Source organism: Terrapene carolina, unplaced genomic scaffold (assembly GCF_002925995.2).
Source record: "Terrapene carolina triunguis isolate 2854851 unplaced genomic scaffold, T_m_triunguis-2.0 Scaffold374, whole genome shotgun sequence".
NCBI lineage: Eukaryota > Metazoa > Chordata > Testudines > Emydidae > Terrapene > Terrapene triunguis.
In genome coordinates, this window is record NW_020664725.1 from 11,681,073 (window position 1) to 11,703,256 (window position 22,184).

The 22,184-nt window shown below is 51.9% G+C and overlaps 1 protein-coding gene across 1 annotated transcript; it reads right to left on the reverse strand.

Moving 5' to 3' along the window:
* Positions 1-499: 499 nt before the first annotated feature.
* OAF (out at first homolog) lies at positions 500-20,502 on the reverse strand. The gene is made up of 4 exons (XM_024196647.2): positions 20,260-20,502; positions 3,232-3,366; positions 2,412-2,592; positions 500-1,691 (listed from the first exon to the last, which is right to left on the reverse strand). Exons 1-4 carry the CDS (start codon positions 20,500-20,502, stop codon positions 1,417-1,419), a joined length of 834 nt encoding a protein of 277 aa, XP_024052415.1. The 3' UTR covers positions 500-1,416.
* Positions 20,503-22,184: the final 1,682 nt, after the last annotated feature.

The window sequence follows — 22,184 nt, forward strand, 5'->3', positions numbered from 1 at the left end:
GGCACATGGTGGAGGGTGCAGAGCAGGAGGGGTTAGGGTTAAAAATTGCAGCTGCTCTAAAGTGCGTGCAAACCCTATGAGTATTTCCCCCTCATGCTCCAGCCCTAGGGAAGGCAGAATACAGTACGAATACTCAGCGAGCAGGGAACGCCTTTCACCTGAAGATCTCCAAGCACGTTACATAGGAGCCAGTCTCATCATCCTCCCCACTCTTACAGCGAGGAGAACAAAGGCAGTGCCGTGGCGTGACTCACCCCAAGCTCACACAGTGGTGGGAACAGAATCCAAGAGTCTCCCCATCCCCAGAGATCAGCACCACCTCCCGCAAAGCGAGGGGGCAAACCCAGCCTGGGATAGGTCATAGAATAGGTCATAGAATGTCAGGGTTGGAAGGGACCTCAGGAGGTCATCTAGTCCAACCCCCTGCTCAAAGCAGGAGCAAACCCCAGACAGATTTTTGCCCCATTGATCCCTAAATGGCCCCCTCAAGGATTGAACTCACAACCCTGGGTTTAGTAGGCCAATGCTCAAACCACTGAGCTATCCCTCCCCCCATCTTCTCTCCCCGTCACAATTACAGTCTTGCAGGGGTGGGTAGAAATGTGTGGACGGGTCTTTCTTAATAGGAAGCAAGTGGGACGCAGGAGCCTAATCCCCAGCAGGGATGGGTCATGAGAACAAGCCAAACCAGAGACTACTTAGAGCCCTTCACTTTTTAGGGGCTGAGGTGGGGTTTACGGCAGCTCCTGCTACATACCATTCCCTCCTCCAGCCAGGGGGAGGAGGCAACATCCAATGTGACACTAGGACTAACCACAGCAGGGCTCTTGATTTGTGGGCCTCGGACCACCCCTTGCTTGGGAGTGACCCCACAAACCATCAGCCCCCTTTGGTGGCCAATGCTGCTCTGGTGTCGCTGGAAGGTCGAAGAGGCAGGGAAGGGGTCGGAGCTCCACCCCCTCTGGTGGCTGGGTTTCTTTAAAACAAAGCACCAGGGTCACATTTTGGTGGTTGAGAGGCTACAGTTAAAATGGCTCCCCCCTTGAAGAGGCTCCATCCTGGCACCGACACCCCAGCTAGTCCGTCTCTTCCCCAGAGCTGGGCAAACCTGCTAGATCAAAATGAACCCCTTCCCCCCACGAAAGCTCCTCCCCCCACCTCCATCTGGTCCCAGATTGCCATAGGTGAGTGATGCCCACAGGAGGTGGGCAGGGCACTCTTAATGCATGGCAAGCTGAGCCAGTTTTCACAGTATGAGGCAGCATTAGGGGGCCCAGGGGAGTGGGAAGGAAAGAGGCATACACAAATCCTTCATGGCACAAGGCACCTCCATGGCCCGTCTCCCCATCCAGGCAGCCAGAGCGTCACAGCGGGAGGCAGAAGAGATGCCGCTTGGAAAGGCCTGGCCAGGGCCTCCTAGGTCTCCTCGTCCCATAGGCACAGCTGCTTCTGCGGCACGTAATAGTCAAAACCGTAGCCCTTCTGGCAGCTGCGGATGCCGCACTTGTAGGAGGAGACCTTGCCGCTGGCATCGCGGCTCTTGCAGTACTTGAGCATGCAGGGGTACCACTCGATGCTCAGCGAGTAGCTGCAGATGCAGGGCTTCCAGCGGTCCAAGCACAACTTGCAGCGCTGCAGGTCGGGCAGGTCGGCCGACTGGGGCAAGACCTCGAACATGGAGCCATCCACCCCTGTGGGAGGAAAGGGAGAGACAGGCGCATGGCTTAGGATGCTGCCTCCTGCTGTGGCAGGTCGGTGGAGAACTATTAGGAGACAGGCCCATACAAAAGCAGGCAGGCTAGGTGGCTCGGGGGGCTGGGAATAGGCGATAGGCCTTCTCCCCTCTAAGGCACCAATTCAAATCTGGTCCAGATTATAGGTAGTGATGGAAAGTGACAGGCATCAGCCCCTCTATGAAACGAGGTTTGTGGGGGCTCAGCCCAGTTCCCATCGCCAGGTGTCCACATCACAGAAGCCGTCACTTTAATTAGCACTAATTGCCTTCCCTGCACTTGGTTTACGGCCTCGGCATAAGTCACCGAATGTTCTTCTCGTGCCCAGGGGACAGGATCTGGTAGTTGTGCCCAGGCAGGTCTAGGATGTGGAACTAGGTGGGGTCGTGGGAGGAGCAGGGTCTCACACTAGGGAGATGTGGCCCCAGAAAATAACACGCTCAGCTTGGATTCATTAGAAGAGCAGCATGTGAAAAACAGATGTGTAGCAAGTTAACCACTAGTCCTCCCCCAGGCAGTGTGCAAAGGATCTGTGTGCACCAATACTCCAGCTGCACATGTAAGGGATTGACGTGAACCAGATTATCCCCCAACAATGCAGAGGGGGAGATCGTAGTGGCTTGCAGACCGGGTCGCACTTTTACCGCTAGCAGGCCCAGTGCGGAAGGAGATTCTTACCTTTCTCCAGCCAAAATTTAACGTCTTCTTCTCGGGTGTAAATAGCCTCTTTGGCCTCCGAGCAGATGTTGTGAATGTGGGGGCTCAGCTGAGCCCCTTTGCTGAAGTTGACCGCTACATCCATGTTGAGATGTTCCAGCCCACGCACCTCCTCCGCCTGCCGCACCGTCTTGGGGTTTTTCTGGCGAGGAGAAAGTTACATCGACTCTAATTCCTGCTGTATTATGGGTAACAAGTACGGTCAGCGTCTTCCTCCCCTCCCCCCCAAATTAGCTTTTTTGGGACAACAGTATTTTATGCAAACCTAAGAAATAAGCATGCAGCTGGCCTGTCTTGTGCTGGGATTCCCAGCTGATCTCCAAGCTACGCCAGAGCTGGGCCTGCCCGGCACTTGAATGAGACTCCAGAGAAATTCCAGGGGCTGCTGGAAGTGCTGGCAATTCAGTAGGTGGCATCTTCTCCATGAGATGGCATTGAATAGACACCTCAGTAAGGAGCACCGTGGGTGCTGCCTATTTAGACGGGGGGCAAAGTGGAGGTCTTGGCCACTCCTGGCCACAGTTGCTCTCCTCCTCCCAGCTGATGGAATGGGGGCTGCGCTAGCCTAGGGTTAGGGGCAGCCATTGCTGGTTGGAGCATGCACTGGGAAGTGGTGACTGTTGGCTAGGCCAGTGATCTGAGGCTACTAAATTGGGACCGGTACCTGAAAAGGTTAGGGGCCCTGGCTGGCTTTTATCCCTACAGGAAAGCACATAGCCCCAAGAGACCAGGGATCACATGTGGGGGAGGCACCAGGCCATCTCGTGGGGCTGCCCCTCACCTGCCGCAGCTTCGCCATGGACTCGCTGGGGATGATCTCGTTGCGGTGAAGCCGTGTGACAAAGCAGAGCGCCTGGAACTGGCTTTGGCCCCTCTCCAGCTCCCCCAGGATCAGAGCACGGAAAATCTTCACCTCCTGACAAAAAAACCCAAAAACAAACCACAAAGGTTAACCAGCGTCCCCCAGCCCGAATCCTCAGGGGCTGGCAGCAGGACTTCAGAGATCCTACAGGGGAGAAGGGGCATGATGGTGCCTCACTGGGGGAGAGACGTGCATGCCGAACCACCTCGTTCCTTTTCCTCCTTCCATTGCACATCTGTGAGATAGTCCCTGGTGCTACGTGAAGGAGGAGCAAAGAGAAATGGGCTTCCCTCCCTGAACCACTCAACCACCCGCAACCCATTCAGTGGGACACTGTCCCCCTTTAGCGGTGGTGAGGCTACAGATAGAGGTCGACGAGCATGTTGCAGCCCCGGCTGATAGCGCTGGCTCTTTTTGCAATAGAGGCTCATGCCTTTAGCTCCAGAGGTCACAGGTTCAATCCCCACTACCGACAACCCACCCAGCAATGCAGGGAATTGAACTGGGTTAAAAAACTTTCAGCCAAGGCGTTAGCGGGTTTATCAACCGCTATCTATGGCCCAGCCACCACTAGAGGCAGACAGAGCCCCCGGTCAAGTGTGTTACACATACACCTATCTCATAGTATGCCTTTTCCATACCAAGGAGTGACACCGACTCTCTAGGGATCACCAGTTTCTCCTATGAATCAATGATCCTCAGCTTCCCCCACCAATAGGGGGTGCCCTTGCAGCGAGTGCCCCATTCTTTCCTGTTTTGGTAGGACCAGGAATGCTGTGTTTTGGCCCTTAGATAGGGGAAGCTCTCCCTGTGGATCCATCTCCTTCCAGGAGGGGGTGCTATCCTGAAGAGTACCCAACCCTACTGCTGTGTGCAGCAGCATGGCTTTGACTCGGAGAAGCAGCAGTGGCCTGGAAGGGAAGGAGAGGGTTAAAGACAAGAAACGGCTCCCCAGGGGGGTAAATGCCAGCAGCTGCTTCTCCTTCCAGCGCCTGTAAAGAAAATGTCAGTGAGATGGCAAGAGATTACAGATTCCCTTCTCCCCTCCCACCCTTCTCTTCTCCATTGAGACAGAGTTATTGATGGCCTTAACAGCAGGTTTCATACTTCTTCCTGTTACTGACATGCAGCCGGTCCTGGCAGTAGCCAGTGAAGTGTGACCAGAAGGAAGTGAGTAAGAGACTACAGCGAAATGAAGGGAGAGTGTGAGAGAGAAAGGACAAGGAGTGAAAGGAAGAGAGACAATGGGGATTAGATATACCCCACTGTTGTATAGGGGGCACCCCACACTTGCACCTATGGGGATGGGATGCCTCATTCCTCCCCATCTCTTCCAGGAACAGACACCTGACTGGTACACCCCAGACCCACACCACGTGGGAGGACACCCTATTTCCCACCCATCACTGCTCATGTTGCACCCCAATATCCCACAGATTATATCCTGCTCCTGCACCTCCAAATTCCCCACCCATATCTACTAGGAAAGGACGCCCTCACTTCCTGCTGTCCAGACAAGTACATCCTCCACCTGCATCCCATCGCAGAAGAGAGCAAGGGGAGCGGGCTGTGCGAAAATCTATGGATAGCAGCAAGGGGCGACAGAGGTTCCCTCTGGAGAGCAGCAGGCAAGTGAATGTGGAGGGAGGTGGGTCCTGAGTCACCCAGAGGAAACTGGAAAGCAGAACTGCTGGATGCACGTACAGTGGAATCGATGTTGCTATGGTAGAAATGGCTCACAGGAAAGCATCCGGCTCAGTGTCCCTTGGGACGTCACCAGAGACCCATGAGAGGGATGAGTCACCTGGTCACGTCTCAGCAGCATCAGCGAAGGGGAAACATTTATACAGATTCCATGACCCTCCAAATCTGCTATTCCAGCAGCATCCATTAGTTACAGCAATAGACATGAACCTCTGCTGGGCATCAAAGATTATTTGTTCCATGGATGGAGCAAAGGCACAAGGTGCGTGTGGGGAAAATCTCATTGCTAGGAATGACCAAACTAAAAAGTCGTATTTCACTCCCGTGATGCAAATTGTGTCCCAGCCAGGGGAATGAGATTCTTAACGTGTTACAAAAACAAAAATAAAGAAGCCAGCCAACCCAACGCCAGCGTCCAGGCTGAGAGATGTTTCCAACGTCATCACTTTAAACATAATACAAAACTCAAAGAATTTACGACACTCATCCAATAGGATTACAGTACGCAAATTAAACCGGCTTTGCTACAGGGTATCAAGCCTGTGGGTCACAAATCATCCTTGCCAGCTTAACCACACAGGAGTGGCCATAGGGATAGAAACTGGGGTATCCGCCCCAGGCTCTCAGGCATAGAACACAAGCTGAAGGAGAATCTTCATTAGCTGGCAAAGCAAATCAAAGATCGCTCCACACGTTTGCTACTCTGTCCGCCTAAGACAGCAATGCTCACACGTTCATGGAGCTGCCAACCCATCTCTGGAGTCACCACCTCACTGTTTGCAATGAGGGCTCAGACTGCTTTGCAGCATGGTCCACAGCCCCTCCACCCCCCAAATCTGAAGAGATCTTTTCCCACCCACTCTCTGCCCCTAGACCTGTGGAAGGGGCAGAGAGCAGGTGGGCTGGGGGGAGGACTTTTTGGCCACATGGTCCATCTTCTGGCCCTTGACGAATCCTTGGGACTTTCCCTGGGGGCAGCTGCACCCAGGGGAAGATTGATGGCAGTGTAGCTCAGGCAGGGTGGTGCTACCGAGGAACATTGGAGAGGTGGAGAGTTTGCCACTTAGTCTCCCAGTGGGTTTTGAGCATCCAGAATCTTCACCCCTCTGGGCTGGATGGCACATTGAATTGGCACTTGAATATGTGATCCCTGCAGTAAAGGCCTGATCCAAAAGTCAGGAAAATCAATTGAAATATTCCTTCCCCCCCCCTCCCCCCGCCGTCCATTGGCGTCAAAGAGCGGCCATTCCTTGCAGGAGGGACAAACACCTGACACCACATCCCGCCTCTTCACACTATGTACAAACTGAGAGGCACATTTTTCCTCCAAGTTGCTATTTTTGAGCTGTAATCGTAGCCCTGTGGGGGCAGCTGGTCACAGCTCCCAGCCATCAACAACTAAAAATACCATGGGCTATCATTGCGGCATAGGTCCTCACCTCATCAGCAAGCTGTTAAACAAGGTAAATCCCCTTCCCCTCGGCTCTCAGTGCACAAGAAAAACCTTTGACCCGCTCTTCCCAGCATGACAGCGCCACACTCTATCTACCGTGGATTCTGCTACCCTGATGCTACTCCAGCTCCTCCCCACCCACTCCTTGGCACTCGGCATCAGGGCGTGTGGGGCTACGGGCCAGCCAACAGGATGCTCATCTCTGGACCCAACAAATGGCAGAGCAGAGACGAAATTCATAGATTTTAAGGCTAGAAGGGACCCATTATGACAAATCTCATCTGACCTCCTACATAGCCCAGGCCAGAGAATTCTAGCCCAGGATTCCTGCAGCTAGGGCCTGCATCTGGTTAAGAAGTCATCTGTGTGTCAAAGTTCAGCTCAGGACACCGGCGCTTAGCTACTCCACTGAGGACTCACAAAAACTTTGTTCTATAAGAAAAAGCTCTCTGGGCCAGAGCCACATCTGGTGTAAGTCAGAACAGGCTCCATTGACTTTATGAAGCGATGCCAATTTATGCCATAGGAGGAGCTGGCTCTTTGCTTTGAGGGCATTCAAGTCCTTGGCGGGAGGGAGAGGTAAAGGGGACTCACTCCTTTGGAACATCACTGGTAAGAACATACTGGACGGAGAGAGAAAAACTCCAGCTCCCGAGAAGCAGGCGGAAAGAGGCAGGATACTCTCCATGACAAAGGCTCTTTTTCATGTTTTGGCATCACAGGGAGATTGGTAACGGGAGATGCAGGAGCATTTCACTGCTGGAGCAGCAGCATAAATCCAGCTCAGGCTGACAGAGACCACCTGACAATTGTTTAGTGGCCTGTGTGAAATGATCGCAGTCCAGTCCCTAGGGGACGGATGTCTACATCACAAAAATCCCGTCACATTTGGAAACTAAATTAACACCCACGCTGGGCACTTCAGCAGTGAGGCCAAGGACTGAATGGCTCATGAATACTGAATTCTCATCCTAAGAGGAGGCTCTCCCAGGTCAAGATGGAGGTACGTTAGCGGGCCAGTGTGTGGGTGGGCTGGGGTGGAAAGCTGGTTTTCTTTGCTGTATCTGTTCTATAGACAGAGATTGTGTGTGTCCTGGCTGTTAATCTGGCACCATTCTCCAGAGCTAAATTCACTTACAGAATGAATTATGTCACAGTGGCAGCATTTCCCTAGCAGAGGAGTGGAATACTATTCACTTCCTTTGGAATCCACCGAAGAACACTGCGGTTAAGACCAACCTCCATGGGAGTGTGAGCAGAAGCCGCACTGACCAGGAAGAGGGACGCCAAGCTGCTGAGAAGACCTTTCCCCCTTAGGATCTCTGGGGTGTTCCTGTTACCTGGCTCACAAGGTTTGGAACGAGACCTCCTTTTGTCCAGAGCAGGAATCAAAGCTCTGAGCAATGTCCTGTCTGGGGCTACCATCTGGGCCAGTTCATACATTCCTCAACTTACTCACTGTCTCCTCTCCCACCTACAGAAAACAAAAGGATGTGGAATTCAGCGCACATCTGGACAGCTGAAAGAACAGCTGCAGATTGAGATGTGGCTCCCTTCCAATGGCCGGAGCAGGGATTTTGCTGGGTGTACTTATTAAATGGAAACTGAACAAGAGAAGCAGGAAATAGAGGGAATTTAAAAGAAAAAAAAATCCAATTAGTCCACAAACTTGATCATTTTTTATCACTGCCTCCAGTCCTTGGGCTTGACTGGCAACCCACCACGCACAGGGGATACCCCTGAAATGACTCTCAGTGGCTTTAAAGGCATCACTCAGAGCTAGAGGCCGCTGTGGTCTTTTGGGTCTTCAAGAGCAAGATTTGAAAGTATCTTTTCCAAAATAAAAGTCAGAGCGCGATGATCTTTCCTGAGATCTGGAATTACAAGCCTAAGGCGATGGATGAAACAGCACAAAAGCGGGGCGGGGGAAGTAGGGTAGAGGGAAACTGCCAACATTTCCAATTTTAACCCAGAAAAAAAGAAAGGATGAAATTTGCACAAAAATGTTTGTGGGGGGGAAAAATTCATCCTGTTTTTCAATTACTCTAATGAGAAGGGTCTTGTCTAAACCTGGCCCTGGTGGTACGGCCCAGATTCACTGTAGAGTCTTCTAAATTTAGGCCGAGTGGTTTTGATTTGAGCTCTTCCGCTTTGATCTCCCACGACATGCAAGGCCGAGTGAGGCTCCAGCAAATAAAAATGAACTACCCAACAGTCTCAAACAGAATGATATTTCACTTTAATTTACTCGAGAAAAATGAGACCCAAGGCTGACAGCGAGCCAGCCACATTTTTTGTTGCCAGACAATGAAATCTGAAAATTTAGCTGCCCAGGGGCAAGGGATTAGAAAAAAATTAAATCTCCAGGTTGAAAGTGAGTTTTGCAGACTGACATGGAGATCTTGTGGAACTGCAGAATTCTTCTTGATCTACCTGCCCAAAGGTACGTGTACCTCAATAACTGGGTCTTTGTCTCTCTCATGGCTGGTCCATGAGTCTATTGCTGCTTCTAACAGCTGTAAGCCATTAGCAGAAGTGGATGAAGCTCATGATTTTAGCATTGATGGTCCCAGGTTCAAACCCTGCCGTTAAACGAAAGCAGGAACAGTTACACAAACGCACTGGCAATCTGTGCACCTGGGCGAGCTGGAGGAGCACGTTCAGGGCTAGTAGAAGCAGGCACAACGTCACCCGACCCAGTGGTATAGGGTTGAAGTCAGTGGCATGAGCCTGCTTACACCTCAGACAAATTTAGCCCTGATGCCCAGGAAGAGGGGAAGGGAAATGTGAGATGACACTAACACGTAGGGCTGGATTCTGAATCAATCTACCCACCCGTGATGCCAGGGGTTTGCATGGGGGGTAAATCAGTGTGGGTTTGACCTCACATGGACACACAACCGGCTGGAGTTGCAGGAGAGTGGGGGCCGCGAACGAACAAAGCCCCCGGCTCTCTCAGACCCTGTCTCATCCTGCCTTGCCGGCATCATCCTCAGACACACACTCCCGGGTCCTCTCCCGCTGCTATTTGGTCTTTCTGTGTGCAGCTTCAATCTATTTCCCCTCCTCCCTCCCCTGCGAGCTCGTTCCCATCACACCGGAGAGTCTGTGACCCAGCCCCGCCGCCGGAGCCAATCTAAATATTTATCTACCCGGCTGTGTGCGCTCAGTGATTTATAGACTGTGGTCTCCATGTGGCCAGAGCCAAGGGAACTGGAGGGCCTCTTGTCTGGATCACTGCAAGCATCTTCGTTAAAGGGGCTCATAGGTGGGACAAAAGGCTAGGGACGAAGCAGAGAAATAGAAAAGTGGGGGCGGAGAGAAAGAAAATACAGGAGGGCCAGGGAGATCCTGCAGCAGAGAAAGGAGGAAGAAGAGGGATAGAGAAGAAGGGGGTAACAGGGCAGGGAAATGGGGCAGAGAGGGATTGGGAGGAGGAGAGCAGCGGGAAAGGAGATCACACAAGAGGGGAAGTAGATGCAGGCAGGATATCCGAAGGGGTCTTCACGGATTAACTGCCCCTTCCATTGTACTGTCCATGAGACAACAGCACCGCCCTCCCCCGTCCCTCCCTCCCCCACCGACCTGCATTATTCCCCTTCCAGAGTTCTCCCTGTGAACTCTACATGCCAGGCTTGGCGAGAGCCCTGCGCTCCTCTGCCAGCCCTTCCCTCTCCCAATACTCCATCAGCAGAATCGGAAAGGCTTTAGCCTTTAGAGATGGATCTAAATAAACCACGTCCCACCCACCGCCCCTGGCTTCACCGCGTCAGAGACAGCAGGACGTCGGCCCTGCATGGCCTCGCCTGCCACCATCCAACTCCCACCCCGGAAGTCTCAGAATCTAGAACGACGATCCTTGCGCCACACTGGTGACCAATTTCCTCAGAGCCGCAGCTGCCTCCCGCTGGGCTCAGGCCTCTCGGCTATGGTGGCCAAGTCTTCACAGTGAGCCAGCAGGGAGACCCGGGCAGAATCCAGGGCAGAGAGGTGGTTAGAGGATTAATGCTCCGGGGGCATGTCTACACTGCAGCTGGGGGTGAGCCTCCCAGCCTGGGTAGACAGACTCATGCTAGCTGGACTCAAGCTTGAGCATTAAAAATAGCAGCGTGGATGTCGTGGCTCTAGTGGAGACTCGGGCTAGCCACCCGAGCTCAGACCCAGGGGGTTGCAATGTTCGCACTGCTAGTCTTAGTGCGCTAGCTAGAGTCCTCCTTGTGCGGTCTGTCTGGGAGGCTGCAGTGTAGACAGACCCCATGAGAGCAGATTCTAGGTCCTAAGCCCAGCCTGGGACACTGCCTCGGACCTCCCTTCACTCTTCCTCAAGGGACGCCAGTCGTCGCAATGAGACCCAATTGATAAAAGGCGGCAGAGCCCTGGGTGCAAATAGACCCCAGTAAGAGTTACTGGGAAACACTACTGTAGTATTACAGAAGTGCAGAGAGTGGTGATGGTAATTGCTCCTCCTCCTGACTGCAACCCCAGCCCCCTCACTGCCGGTCCTGCCAGAGGAGTGAGGTGACTCAGTGCTGAGTGAGTTCCTGGCCAAGTCAACGGAGGGCACAGTACGGTTACCAGACGGGGATTTCTGTAAAACTTCCCAGCATGGGAACAAGTTCCAACAGGACACCTGAACCTCCCCAGATACGTTTTCTCAAGGACTCTCCACATTAACCCTTTCAGGAGGCGCTGGCAACCCCTGACCTGTGTCTCTGAACCTAGGTGTGGTTAGTACAGTTACTACTATTGTTTAGATTTTGGCTTCACACTGCTTGGTGAAGCTAAAGAACAGGCAGCCCTAGAGCTCCTCCTAACTGCTATACCGAAGCCACATCCTTGCCCTGGGGGGGAAGCCCTTTTGCCCAATGAGAAAGGTGTAGCAGGTCCCCCAGGCCCAGACTGGTGGGGCATGTAGCCCACCAGGCCAAGAATGGGTTAATGTGGGCCTACGAGGCCAGTTATGCCACCTGGCCGCACCTGGAGGAACAGCCACGCTCAGGTGATCATGAAATCCAGCTGGGCAAGAGCAGGCTGGTTCTGATCAAGAAGGAAGTTTGTCTCAGAAGGTGGCTCCAGGGAGGGAGTCTGCAGTCACTCTCTGGGAGCAGAGACGTTGGGAGGAGGAAACCCAGGGGGAGAATGAGCCCAGGGATCCTAGCCCTGAAAGAAGGGTCAACGCAGAGAAGTTGCAGGGAAGAAAGCCTGAGAAGACTGGGTAGGAAGAAGCCCGGGTAGGAAGAAGCCCAGGGAAACTGCACCAAGGGGTAGAAATGTGCAGACTTTGGGTGTTGGTTACAGGATTCCTGGGCTGGAACCTAGAGAAGAGGGAGGGCTTGGGTTCCTCTACCAGCCACTGGGAAGGGGGCATGAAGCCCCCTGACAGAAGGAGATATGGATAATTCAGAGCCCGGAGGGATGCGGTGATCACTGGGCCCAGAGTCAGGGGCTGCAGCCCTGATATGAGGTTTAGGAGTCCTTTGGGGGACTTTTGTTTGTTGAGCTTTGTTACCCCAAAATGGGTGGACGTTAATATCGTGACAAAAGCCGGAGAGACGAGTTACAGAAGAGACCACCCCAGTGATGGAGTGATTGTCAGCATGGGGCACCAGAGGGAAAGAGCTGCCCCACCTGGCCACAAGGAGGGGCTCCTGCAGTGACCAAACCCCATTACACTCCACTAGAGGACTTCCAGTTTGGAGGAGCCCCCTTGTCCTCCATTTATTCTTTCCTCATTCCATCTCCTTGCTCCTCAAACCCGGCCTCATCCCTCTCCTACAGGGACCATCTTCTGGGATGAGAGGGCAATTCAGGCTGCTTTTAGGCCTTTCCCAACAGGGACTAAGGGCCAAGCATGGCTAGATCTGAGCTGAACTTCTCAGTTTAGGGTGACCAGGCAGCAAGTGTGAAAAATCAGGACAGGGGGGTAATAGGAGCCCCCAAAATCAGGACTGTCCCTATAAAATCGGGACATCTGGTCACCCTATCTCAGTTCCACGTTGAGTGGAGCAAACCAGTCCTCAAGAAACAAAAGCTTTTAGGACAGTGATTCACATGCTTGGCTCCTATTGAGCGCAAAGGGGGACTGTGTACCTCCACACAGAGGAAGGAAGGTGAGTAGGGTGCTATCCAGGGACTTGGGACACCTGAGTTCAATCCCCTGCTCTACCCTGCTTGACCATGGGCAAGTCACCTAGCCACTCTGTGTCTCAGTTGCCCATCTGTAACATGGAGATAATAGCACTGACCTGCCTCACAGCAGAGTTATGAGGATAAATATACCAAGGGTTGTGAGATGCTGAGATACCAGGTAAGTATCTAAGATACCTAAGATAGGTAGATGCAAAAGCAGAATTTGGCTGGTGTAGTGATAGTGGGTGTTACTCTTCTATCACGTTCTTCAAATAAAAAAGGTCTAACTGGGTTGTGTGGGTAAAACTCAAAGCAACCAGAGTCCCTTGTTTGTAATGGAAAGTTGGATCAGTTACTGCAAAACTGAAATAAATAGCGCTTAGCACTTGCACGGTGCTTTAGGTTTCCAAAACACTTCACAAGCATTAACTGATGGATCATCATGAAATCCATGTGAGGTACTCTAGATAAGAACAATGCTTTACAAATAGGGACTTTGTGGTTCAGAGGTTAAGGCCACATTTGCAAGCGTGGCAATTTCAGATGCCTCCATTTTTGGTGCCCTATAATGGGTCTGGTTTGGTAAGTAGGGAGCACCTGGAACTCCAAGTGAAGTCAATGGGAGCTGTGGGCACTCAGCACCTCTCTCTCCCAAAAAAAATCAAGCTCTAAACATCTGATGCTAAACACCTAAAAGACGAGGAATGCACAAATCAGTGGCCTATGGCCGGGCAGTCAATCAGTGGCAAAAGTGGAACTAGAACTCAGGAGTTGTGGCCTTCCAGTCCTGTGCTCAGCTTACCAGACCAATAAACAGTATCAGATAAAAAAGAATCATTCTCGCTGTTCAAACGATCGTCTCGATTAAAATACAGTGTTTTCAGACTGCAGCACTACCCCCCAAGATAACCACCAACTCAGAATCCTAGTGAACTGCCCCCCTCCAATACCAAATCCCTAGAAAATCCGTATTTTAATAATGCAACATTAAACTCTTTAATGTTTAACGTCACAGAGGGAGACCTGTGGAGAGCTTGAATCGTGGTTTCTAGTCTGCCTGGTTACAACTCCCAAATTGCTCCATCCCTCCTATGGAGAGAGTTAAAAAGCCTCCTATTATCTCACAGTAACTTGCAGGGAATTGGTGTCATCTGTTCTCTGATGGAGTCCCAAGGCACCATTAGGAAGCCTTTGAAAAGTGCACGCAGAACAGCACGGTTCTGCATCTTGGGTTCTGCTGTTGAAAATCCTGCCTCTGCAGAGATTTCTGTGAAACAATGCCTCTGAAGCATGGAAAAAGTTCCAGCCAGAGAGCTGGAAATCACAGCCCAGGACAGAGGCAATTATAGTACAGTGCAGCTAAATGGGAGAGGGTCCAGCCAGTGACACTGTGCATTCTAGCAACCCAAGAGCAGGATTTATAACGTTGCTATGCATTCTCCCTCTCCAAATGGAATTAGGGAGGCTCGGGATAAGGCAGTGCCCCTTGGCTTGAAGTAATAATAGAAAACCAAATGCTTCCATCATATGCAGGGTCTATGGTTTTGTTCAATGGCTTTCAGCAGCCTCACTATAAAAATCGTTCCAGCACCCTGCCTATGCCTGCTGGTCACATACACACACAAGCAAGGGAGTGAGCACACCCCAAAGAAAGCAACAGCCTCCTGCCCCAATCCTTAGCTGTCTAAACACCTTATAGCCCCCAAATGCGACACCTGGCTACAGGTGACAAATTTCCTAGAGGAATACAGGAATCGCCAGGCTGGATCAGACCCAAGGACCATCCAAGGCCAGTCTCCTGTGAGACCCAAGGACCATCCAAGGCCAGTCTCCTGTGAGCATCTCCAGCTGCTTCAGAGGCAGGTGCAAGAATCCTGCAGTAGCAGATGTAGGATGAACTGCCCCCCACGCACCTCCACATTAGGTCTCATCCTCATCTCTAAAGTCAGAGGCCAGCTTAAGCCCTGAAGCAAGAGATTTAATATCCCTTCCACGATTTTACCAGCATTAATTAGGATATTCTTGATATCCACGGGGGAGGAAATTCGAGAAGAGCGGGTTTCCCAAACTGAATGCATAAACTTTTGGGGGCGGAGGCTGTCTACTCCATGTTTGTACAGCACCTGGCACAATGAAGCCCGGATGTGGCAGCGGCCTTAAGCACAGACACCAATAGTAGATTCAATGTTCTCATGCCTTGTGACACGAGGCAATCCAGCATTTCCACTGTCTGTCTAATGCCACGTTTCTTGCTCCAGTGGAGTCTGCTTCCATGACAGTGGCATCTTTCTCAATGGGTTTTTTTTCTTAGGTCATCTGTTGTCCTTCTCTTTCCCGTCTTCCACCACCTGGTATCAAGGCAAGGGCTTGTCTAGGAATATGGTTTTTTCCTGACATCTGTACAACATGCCCAAACCACTTCAGCCTTCTTTCGCAAACCATTGTCTCTACAGTTTGTTGGCCACTCCATTGTAATACATCAGCATTAGTTACTTTATCCCATTAGACAACACCAAGTGTTCTCTGCAAGCATCGCTGATGGAATGCGTTAAATTTTCTGTTGTAGGCTCCTAGCATTTGCCAAGTGTCAGAAGCATATAAATATAGGTACCAATCTGACACTGCATAATTTTTGTCTTGGTTCTTGTGTGAATCTTCTTATTTTTTCCAAATAATTACTCGCCTTGAATACAACACCAGCAGCCTGTTGGCAACCTGAAGTTCCTGGCATCGCAAGGGTTAAAATCATCTGCCCTCTCCACATGCAGCTCTATGCACTAATTTGCGAGTAATTATAAGGACAAAGAATTACCTGCATCCTTGTGCTGACTCCACCGTAAGCCACCCACCCCATTCCCAGACTGCAGTGTGAAAACCCAACCACTTCTGCAGAGATGCTGCCAGGTTGTTGTTATTTTTTTAAATAACAACCAGCCATAAAATAGAAACAGAAATGCTTCATTCCTTCAAAAATGCAATGAAGTGAGGTGTTTATTGTTACTTCAGCAATTCCCCTGCAGTGCTAAAAACCCAGACATCTCAGGCACCGGTGCCTGGTAATAAATACCAATACACACTTAGGGTTTACAGCACTTTTCACCCATCACTCTCAAAGCGGTTGATAAAGGTGGGGAACGCATTATTGTCCTCATTTTACAGAAAGGGAAACAGAGAGGTGAAGTGACTTACTCAAGGTCACCCAGCAGCTCAGTGGCAGAGCCGGGATCAGAATCCACGCGTCCCGAGATACAGTCTAATGCCTTACCAACCAGAGCCCGCCGCCTTGGAGAACCAGAACATGAAATGAACCACACTCAGAAAGTCTGCTTTAATGCCACGTATTTATCGCCCAGATTCTGTGCTGCTCTAATGGCCAGTAAATCCCCGAGCAGCCCCATGGCTTCTCTAACTCACTGCTGCCTACAGACTGCTCCACAGCGCAGAATTGCTGGAGCACAGAGTGGTGCAGCTACTATCCTTCCAATCCCTGACATGCCTCTCAGTGGGGGTGGGCAGCAGGGTAGCACTGGGGGTGTTTCCCTGGGTGCTGCTGTGGCCAAGAGTCGCAGTGGGTGGGAATCGGATCATGGGTTTCATTGGCAGGATAAATGAAGTGCAAGAAGTAAACTGAAGTGGCGAAAGGTCAATTGGATTTATAAAATACTTTCAGTTTCAATCCTCTATGGGAGAAAAATTCCCCGCATGCAGAAGCTGCAGGCAAGCACCACTAAAGTCCCATGTCCGGCCTCAAGACAGGGCATAAATGCAGTTAAGTACTGCATAAGCCTCAAACCCCTCTGCATCAGGGTGAACATCACGCAATTAACACAGGGAAAGAAGCTGGTTGAACAAATGGTTTTCATGTTGATAGATTAGATTGTGCAATAACTTCCCCGGGGACAGTACAGGCTTGTTCCCGCCAAAACAATGCACAGGTCCAGTCTAGTTTTGAAAGTCCCAAGGGATCAAGCTCATACTGTATCCCTAAGGAGATTATTCTAGAGATGGTGCTTAGGTACTTATATGGCTTCCCATTAGCACGGTATCCGTGTGCCTTGCAATCTTGATCAGGAAGTATCCCCATCTGGAACACACAGAGTCAATGGCAGAACCAGGTCCCCCAAATCCCAGGCTGGCGCCCTAACCAGTGGCCATCCTTCCTCTTGATTTCACAACCTACCATTTTCCATCAACAGATGGGTGGGGAGAAGGGAAGCAGGATTCTTCCCCCGCACAAGGCAGGGAACTGGAAAAATCATTTGTGTGAAAAGCCAGCATTTTGGCCGCATTGTAACCGCAAAACTAGACTGAGAAACGCAGATCAACAACCCTATCTGCATTTCCAGAGGAGAACAACGCAAGGGCTTCTCGCCGGCAAGGGGAAGTTGTGAAACACCATGGAACAGGGCACCAGAGCAGAACAGAGTTAAATGTGGTAATGGCTGTGAGAGGCCAGGAAAACAGGTCTGGATGGGATCCCCAGCAGGGAGGCAGCTCTCATGGTTACTCACGGCATTGTAAATTCTATTTCTCAGGTTGTTACATCTGGCTGTTTTTTTCCCCTTTAACCATGTTCCAGCGAAGCCATTTAAAAAAAAAAAAACAACATTCCAGCTCTGAGCTGATGTCAAATTAAGAACTGTCCCCTGAGTGCTTTGAGTATGGGGAGAGGTTTTCTTGCAGGTTTCAGATTTGCAGACAAGTCTCACGTGCAAATCTTCAGGAGAGATGAAGGGGTGGGGAGGGATGCCGGAATGAACAGCAGCATCAGCACTTCACCACGTGGTATCCAGAGCTCCCATGGGGGTATCCACAGCCCCCGTAGTCTGTCTAGAGGATCTGGAAAGTGCATGGATTTTCCTTGGCAAAAAAAAGTGCAGTGATACACAATTTGGACTGATTATGGATTTTAACTCCCTTCTCTGAGCTTCCCAGGGCATCCCATCTTCTATGTGTCTTTTACAGTATAAGTTCCTTGGGGAAGGGGCTGTTTACTTCTGTGTGTTGTACAGCACCCAGCACATCACTGATACTTAAGTGTAACTTATTAGTGCTGAAGAAAGGTGCTGGCTTGGCAGCCTGGCTGAGTGAAGATCTTTCCCCATAGCATGGACAGCAAACTTCCCTCCTACCACCATCCCCTGCCCATTTGCCTTATCCCTGACATGGAGAGACCATTGTTAGAATAGGATGTGATTTCAGATTCCCCGGTCCATTTAGTTCTTGCAGAGAAGAAGGTTTAACTTGTGACAACTGAGGAAGGAGGTGGGTTGAGATACGGCATGTGCTCCAAGGAACTGGGCTGAGACCCTCCAACTCTCGAACTGAGGCCATTTGATAGGCTGGAAAAGAGACTAAGCAGGGACTTGTGAGCAAATGTTGTATTGGGGATGGATGTGTGTGTGAGAAAATCTTATACATCGCTGAGCACGGAGGTTTAGGGGGTGATGACTGCCCACATAGATAGCTGCAAGACTCCAAGGCTCTCAGCAGGTCTGGGCAGGATACCCATTACAGTTTAGATATTAGTTTCCTTTCACTTGAAACCAGAGTAAACAGTCCTGAAATAAGGGCTGGGACAAAACAACACTAACCACCCCAACTGATCACTGCACAAAGCAGTAAAGAGAATGCCGTTTCCGGTGCACCATTTAGTGGAATGGAAAATCCATGACATCCGCTCATGCTCGGCACAGACTCCAGAGAAGTCCATCTAGCACAGACAATCCCTTCTGCTGCAATGTGCTCTCACGCTTCATCTCAGAGAGAATGGCAGCTCCCCTGCATAGACTCCCTCTTGTACCAAGATGGATGGGGGGGGAGGGAAAAGGGGAAAGTCACCCTTTCCTTCAACCAACATCAGAGTTTGTCCCCTCACCCTCACTGCAGCTGCAATCCCGGAGAGCACTCCTCTGCCCCCAACTCACTGGCCAGTCCTCCAACACACCCCAGTGATCCACCCCACGTGGAGACAGAAATTGCTCATCCGATTCCACAGAAGGATGGAAACACCCCAAAGTGCTGTTCTACCCAGAGACGACCCAACCTATAAAGGCTACCCCACAAAATATAAAGAAGGCTGTATCCTACTGAGACAGAACCACCCCTCTCCTCCGAAAGATAGAAGGGATCCCATTTCACCGATTGAAATACCCCCACCTCCTAAAGGCAGGGGAGATCCCATCACTCCCAACCACAGATAAACACACCTGCCACGCTGAGCTATCAATAGGACAGATTCAGGGAAAGATAGGGCATTGGCCTAGCTTCCATCCCTGGCCCTGCTGCTGTCCTGCCTCAGAGTCAAGTTCCTTCCCTGCTCCGCGCCTCAGTTTCTCCCAGCTATAAAGTGGGGGAATGACATTCATCTGCCTTTAAAAGAGCATTTAAATTTATAAATGAGAACCACACTGGGACCTACCCTGGCACAGAACTTGTTACAGAGCAGGCTGGCCTTTCCACACAAACACTACCCCACTCCACCTCCCCCATGTAAAGCAGACTCCTGACTTGCCACTCCTGCCTGAGAGTCTCTATAAACACAGAACCGCTCAGCTCACTCCACTGGTCTCCCATGAGAAGTCATGTCCAGTGTTCCCAGGCTGTAGCCCTTTGATCTGCTCCATCCCAGCGGGGAGGACAGATAAACAAAATACACTCTGGATTATCCCATAGCTCCTCTCCACAGTGCTGGGGGAAGAGGGAAAGGGGGAGGACCATTAGCAGCATGTTCTCCCAGACTGATGGGATGGGGGCAGTGTCCCCTGCAGGAGATCTGGCCTCCATCCCTTACTCCATGGTGCTGGGGAAGGAGGAAGGGTCAAGTCCATGGGTCAGATCCCCAAGAAGTAATGGAGATGTGGTGTTACCAGAAGGGAAGAGGACAGTCTGCCAGCAGTGAGACCCTTACCCATCTCCATTCCCTGCTGGGCTAGTGGAAAGGAGGGGACGCAGCCTCAGCAGGGGGCATTCTCCCCAAGCCCCTGGAAGGGAACAAAAATCTGCTTCTCTCTCCCTGGTTTGGTAATGGGGGCAGGGCCAGCTCCTCAGCCACACAGAGGAGAAAAGGTCCATGCACTCCCCCCGCACACACACTCCCATCCCTCTGCTACAGCTACTGAGGGCTCCAAAGGTGCCCCAGCCCCATGTGGGGCTCAGCTCAGATTCCCCAGCCCAGGAGGATTCCCGGTGGGGGTAAGCTCAGAGGTCACCAAATCCCTCCCCATTGGGACACGCCCTGGACCCTGGGGAGTTTAAGACCCATTCCAGCCTCCCAGACCAGATCCATTATTTTCTGGGAGCAGGGAGAGACTGAGCCCCCCCATCCCGGGTCCTGCCCCCTTTGTGGGATCCAAGCCCCCCCCCCCCGGGCCCTCCCACCCTCTGTGGGGGTCCGAGCCCCCCGCCCCTCATTCCAGGTCCTGCCACCCTCTATAGGGGTCCGAGCCCCCCGCCCCCCTCTATGGGGGTCCTGTCCCCCTCTGTGGGGGTCCGAGCCCCCTGTCCCCCTCTATGGGGGTCCTGTCCCCCTCTGTGGGGGTCCGAGCCCTCCGGCCCCCCATGCTGGGTCCTGCCACCCTCTGTGGGGGTCCGAGCCCCCTGTCCCCCTCTATGGGGGTCCGAACCCTCCGCCCCCCCATGCTGGGTCCTGCCCCCCGTACCTGTCGGAAGTCGGCGGTGAGGGTGACGAGGGTCCCGTCCCCTTTGCGCAGCTCCAGGCTGATGCAGTCGGCGTCGCTGTCCGCCTGCAGGCTCTCCTCCGTCACCTGCCCATCGGGCAGCCGCACCCGGACCCGCAGCTCGGACAACGCCCCGGGGCCAGCCCGGCCGGGCAGCGGCCCCGCAGCCAGCGGGAGCAGCAGCAGCAGCAGCAGCGCAGAGAGCCCGCAGCCCCGCGCGCGCATCCCCGGCCGGCAGCAGGAGCCAGAGAGGGCGACGGCTGAGCACCCCCTGCCCCCCGCTTCGCCCCCTCTGCAGCCCCTAGACTCCCCCAGCCAGGCACCCCTCACCCCAAGCTCGCCCCCGCCGCCCCAACGGCTCCCGCGACAACCCTCCCCAAGAAGTTCCCAAACTTTGGCTGAAAGTTGGGCAGAGCTGAGAGAGCCCCCGGGTCTGGGAGCTCCCACCCTCCGCCCCCTCTGCCTTCTCCACCCCCTGCAGCCCTCTCCTCTTACCCCTCCCCGCCTCTCGCCCTGGACTCTGGACAGCACATGGGCTGCGGCTTGCACTTTACACCTCCCACTGCACCGGTGGAGTGGCTGGCTGGTGCCCAGAGCCTTGGCAACCACGTCTCCTTCTCGTGCCCTGCTACCCCACCATGTCCAGCCTGTCTTTTCCCTCTCCCCCAGCAGCCCTGCCCCAGCTCCCTCTGTCCCTTACTTGGGACGCTTTGATTCTGTTTTTCTCTTTTCATTCAATCTCTCCCCCCCCCCCCGTCACTTCCTTCACTAAACACAACCCACAAGAGACCTGGCTTAAAGAGACAGTGCGCCTCCGCCTTTAAAGGGCCAGTGCAAGCCCACAGCTGGGATCCCAAGCTGCTCATGCAGCCAAATTGTGGCGCGGGGGGCGGGAGGGGAAAGAGAATAAAGCAGCTTCGTGGAACAGTTCGTTCCTAATTACTATCTCCTCCAAACACCCCCACTCACCCTGTCATCTGGTTTCATGCTGGTGTCATGATGATTTACACTGACTGGGAAAATTTCCCCTTGTTCTCAAGTCAGGGTCCGTCCTGCAAGTTTCTTTTCTTTCCTGCAGCCAGAAATTGGTTCCCCCTTTAATTCTGAAATGAATCCTATGGAGAAGCTGCAGTTAAAAACAAATCCAGCAGAGAAACCAAGAAAAAAAAAAGTTATTTCTAAATGTGCAGTTGTAAATTGACAAAATTACTATGATGTACTGAACATGCTAACCCTTACTGTAGACAAGGCACCAAATTCAGAGGTCTGTGCTGATACAAATTTTATATATTCTGGCCCCTGCAGTGTGTATCTTACACCAATATAGATTTTCTCTAGAGTCCCTTTCTTACGTTCACCCCCACTTACCAGAATGTGTAACCCACAAGCCTGCACGTTGCTTTTGAATCTCCCATGGACTCATGCCCTGAATTGGTTACAGTGTAAGCCTCCAATCTGGCACTCAGTTACACTCAGTTTTTCAATCGATTCCAGATGGGCAGACATTTGAGCCCATGCAGAGCCCCATTGATTTCCTGGAGGATCTGACTGCAGGATCAGGGCCTAAACTCGCATGAACAACATTCCAAACAGAAAGCAGGGAGCTATAGCTAGAAATGGGAGAAGGTTTAAATCTCAGACCAGAACAAAACTCCAGAGTAAAGATCCTGTTTTGCCTTACTGTAGCCTCCTTGCCGTCAGTGAGACAAAGATAGCCCTCATAGAGGATGACAGCCTACTACTGCTACCATTTACTCTGTTAGTTCAAGTGGTAGATGTCTGCAACGTGAATCTAATGGTCCAAACCTCGCTGACAACTAAAAGTGGGGGTCAGTAATGTTCCACATGATGGAATTTCTGAAAAGGTAGCATGTGATCATGTAATGAAAGGGTGCATTATGATGCAT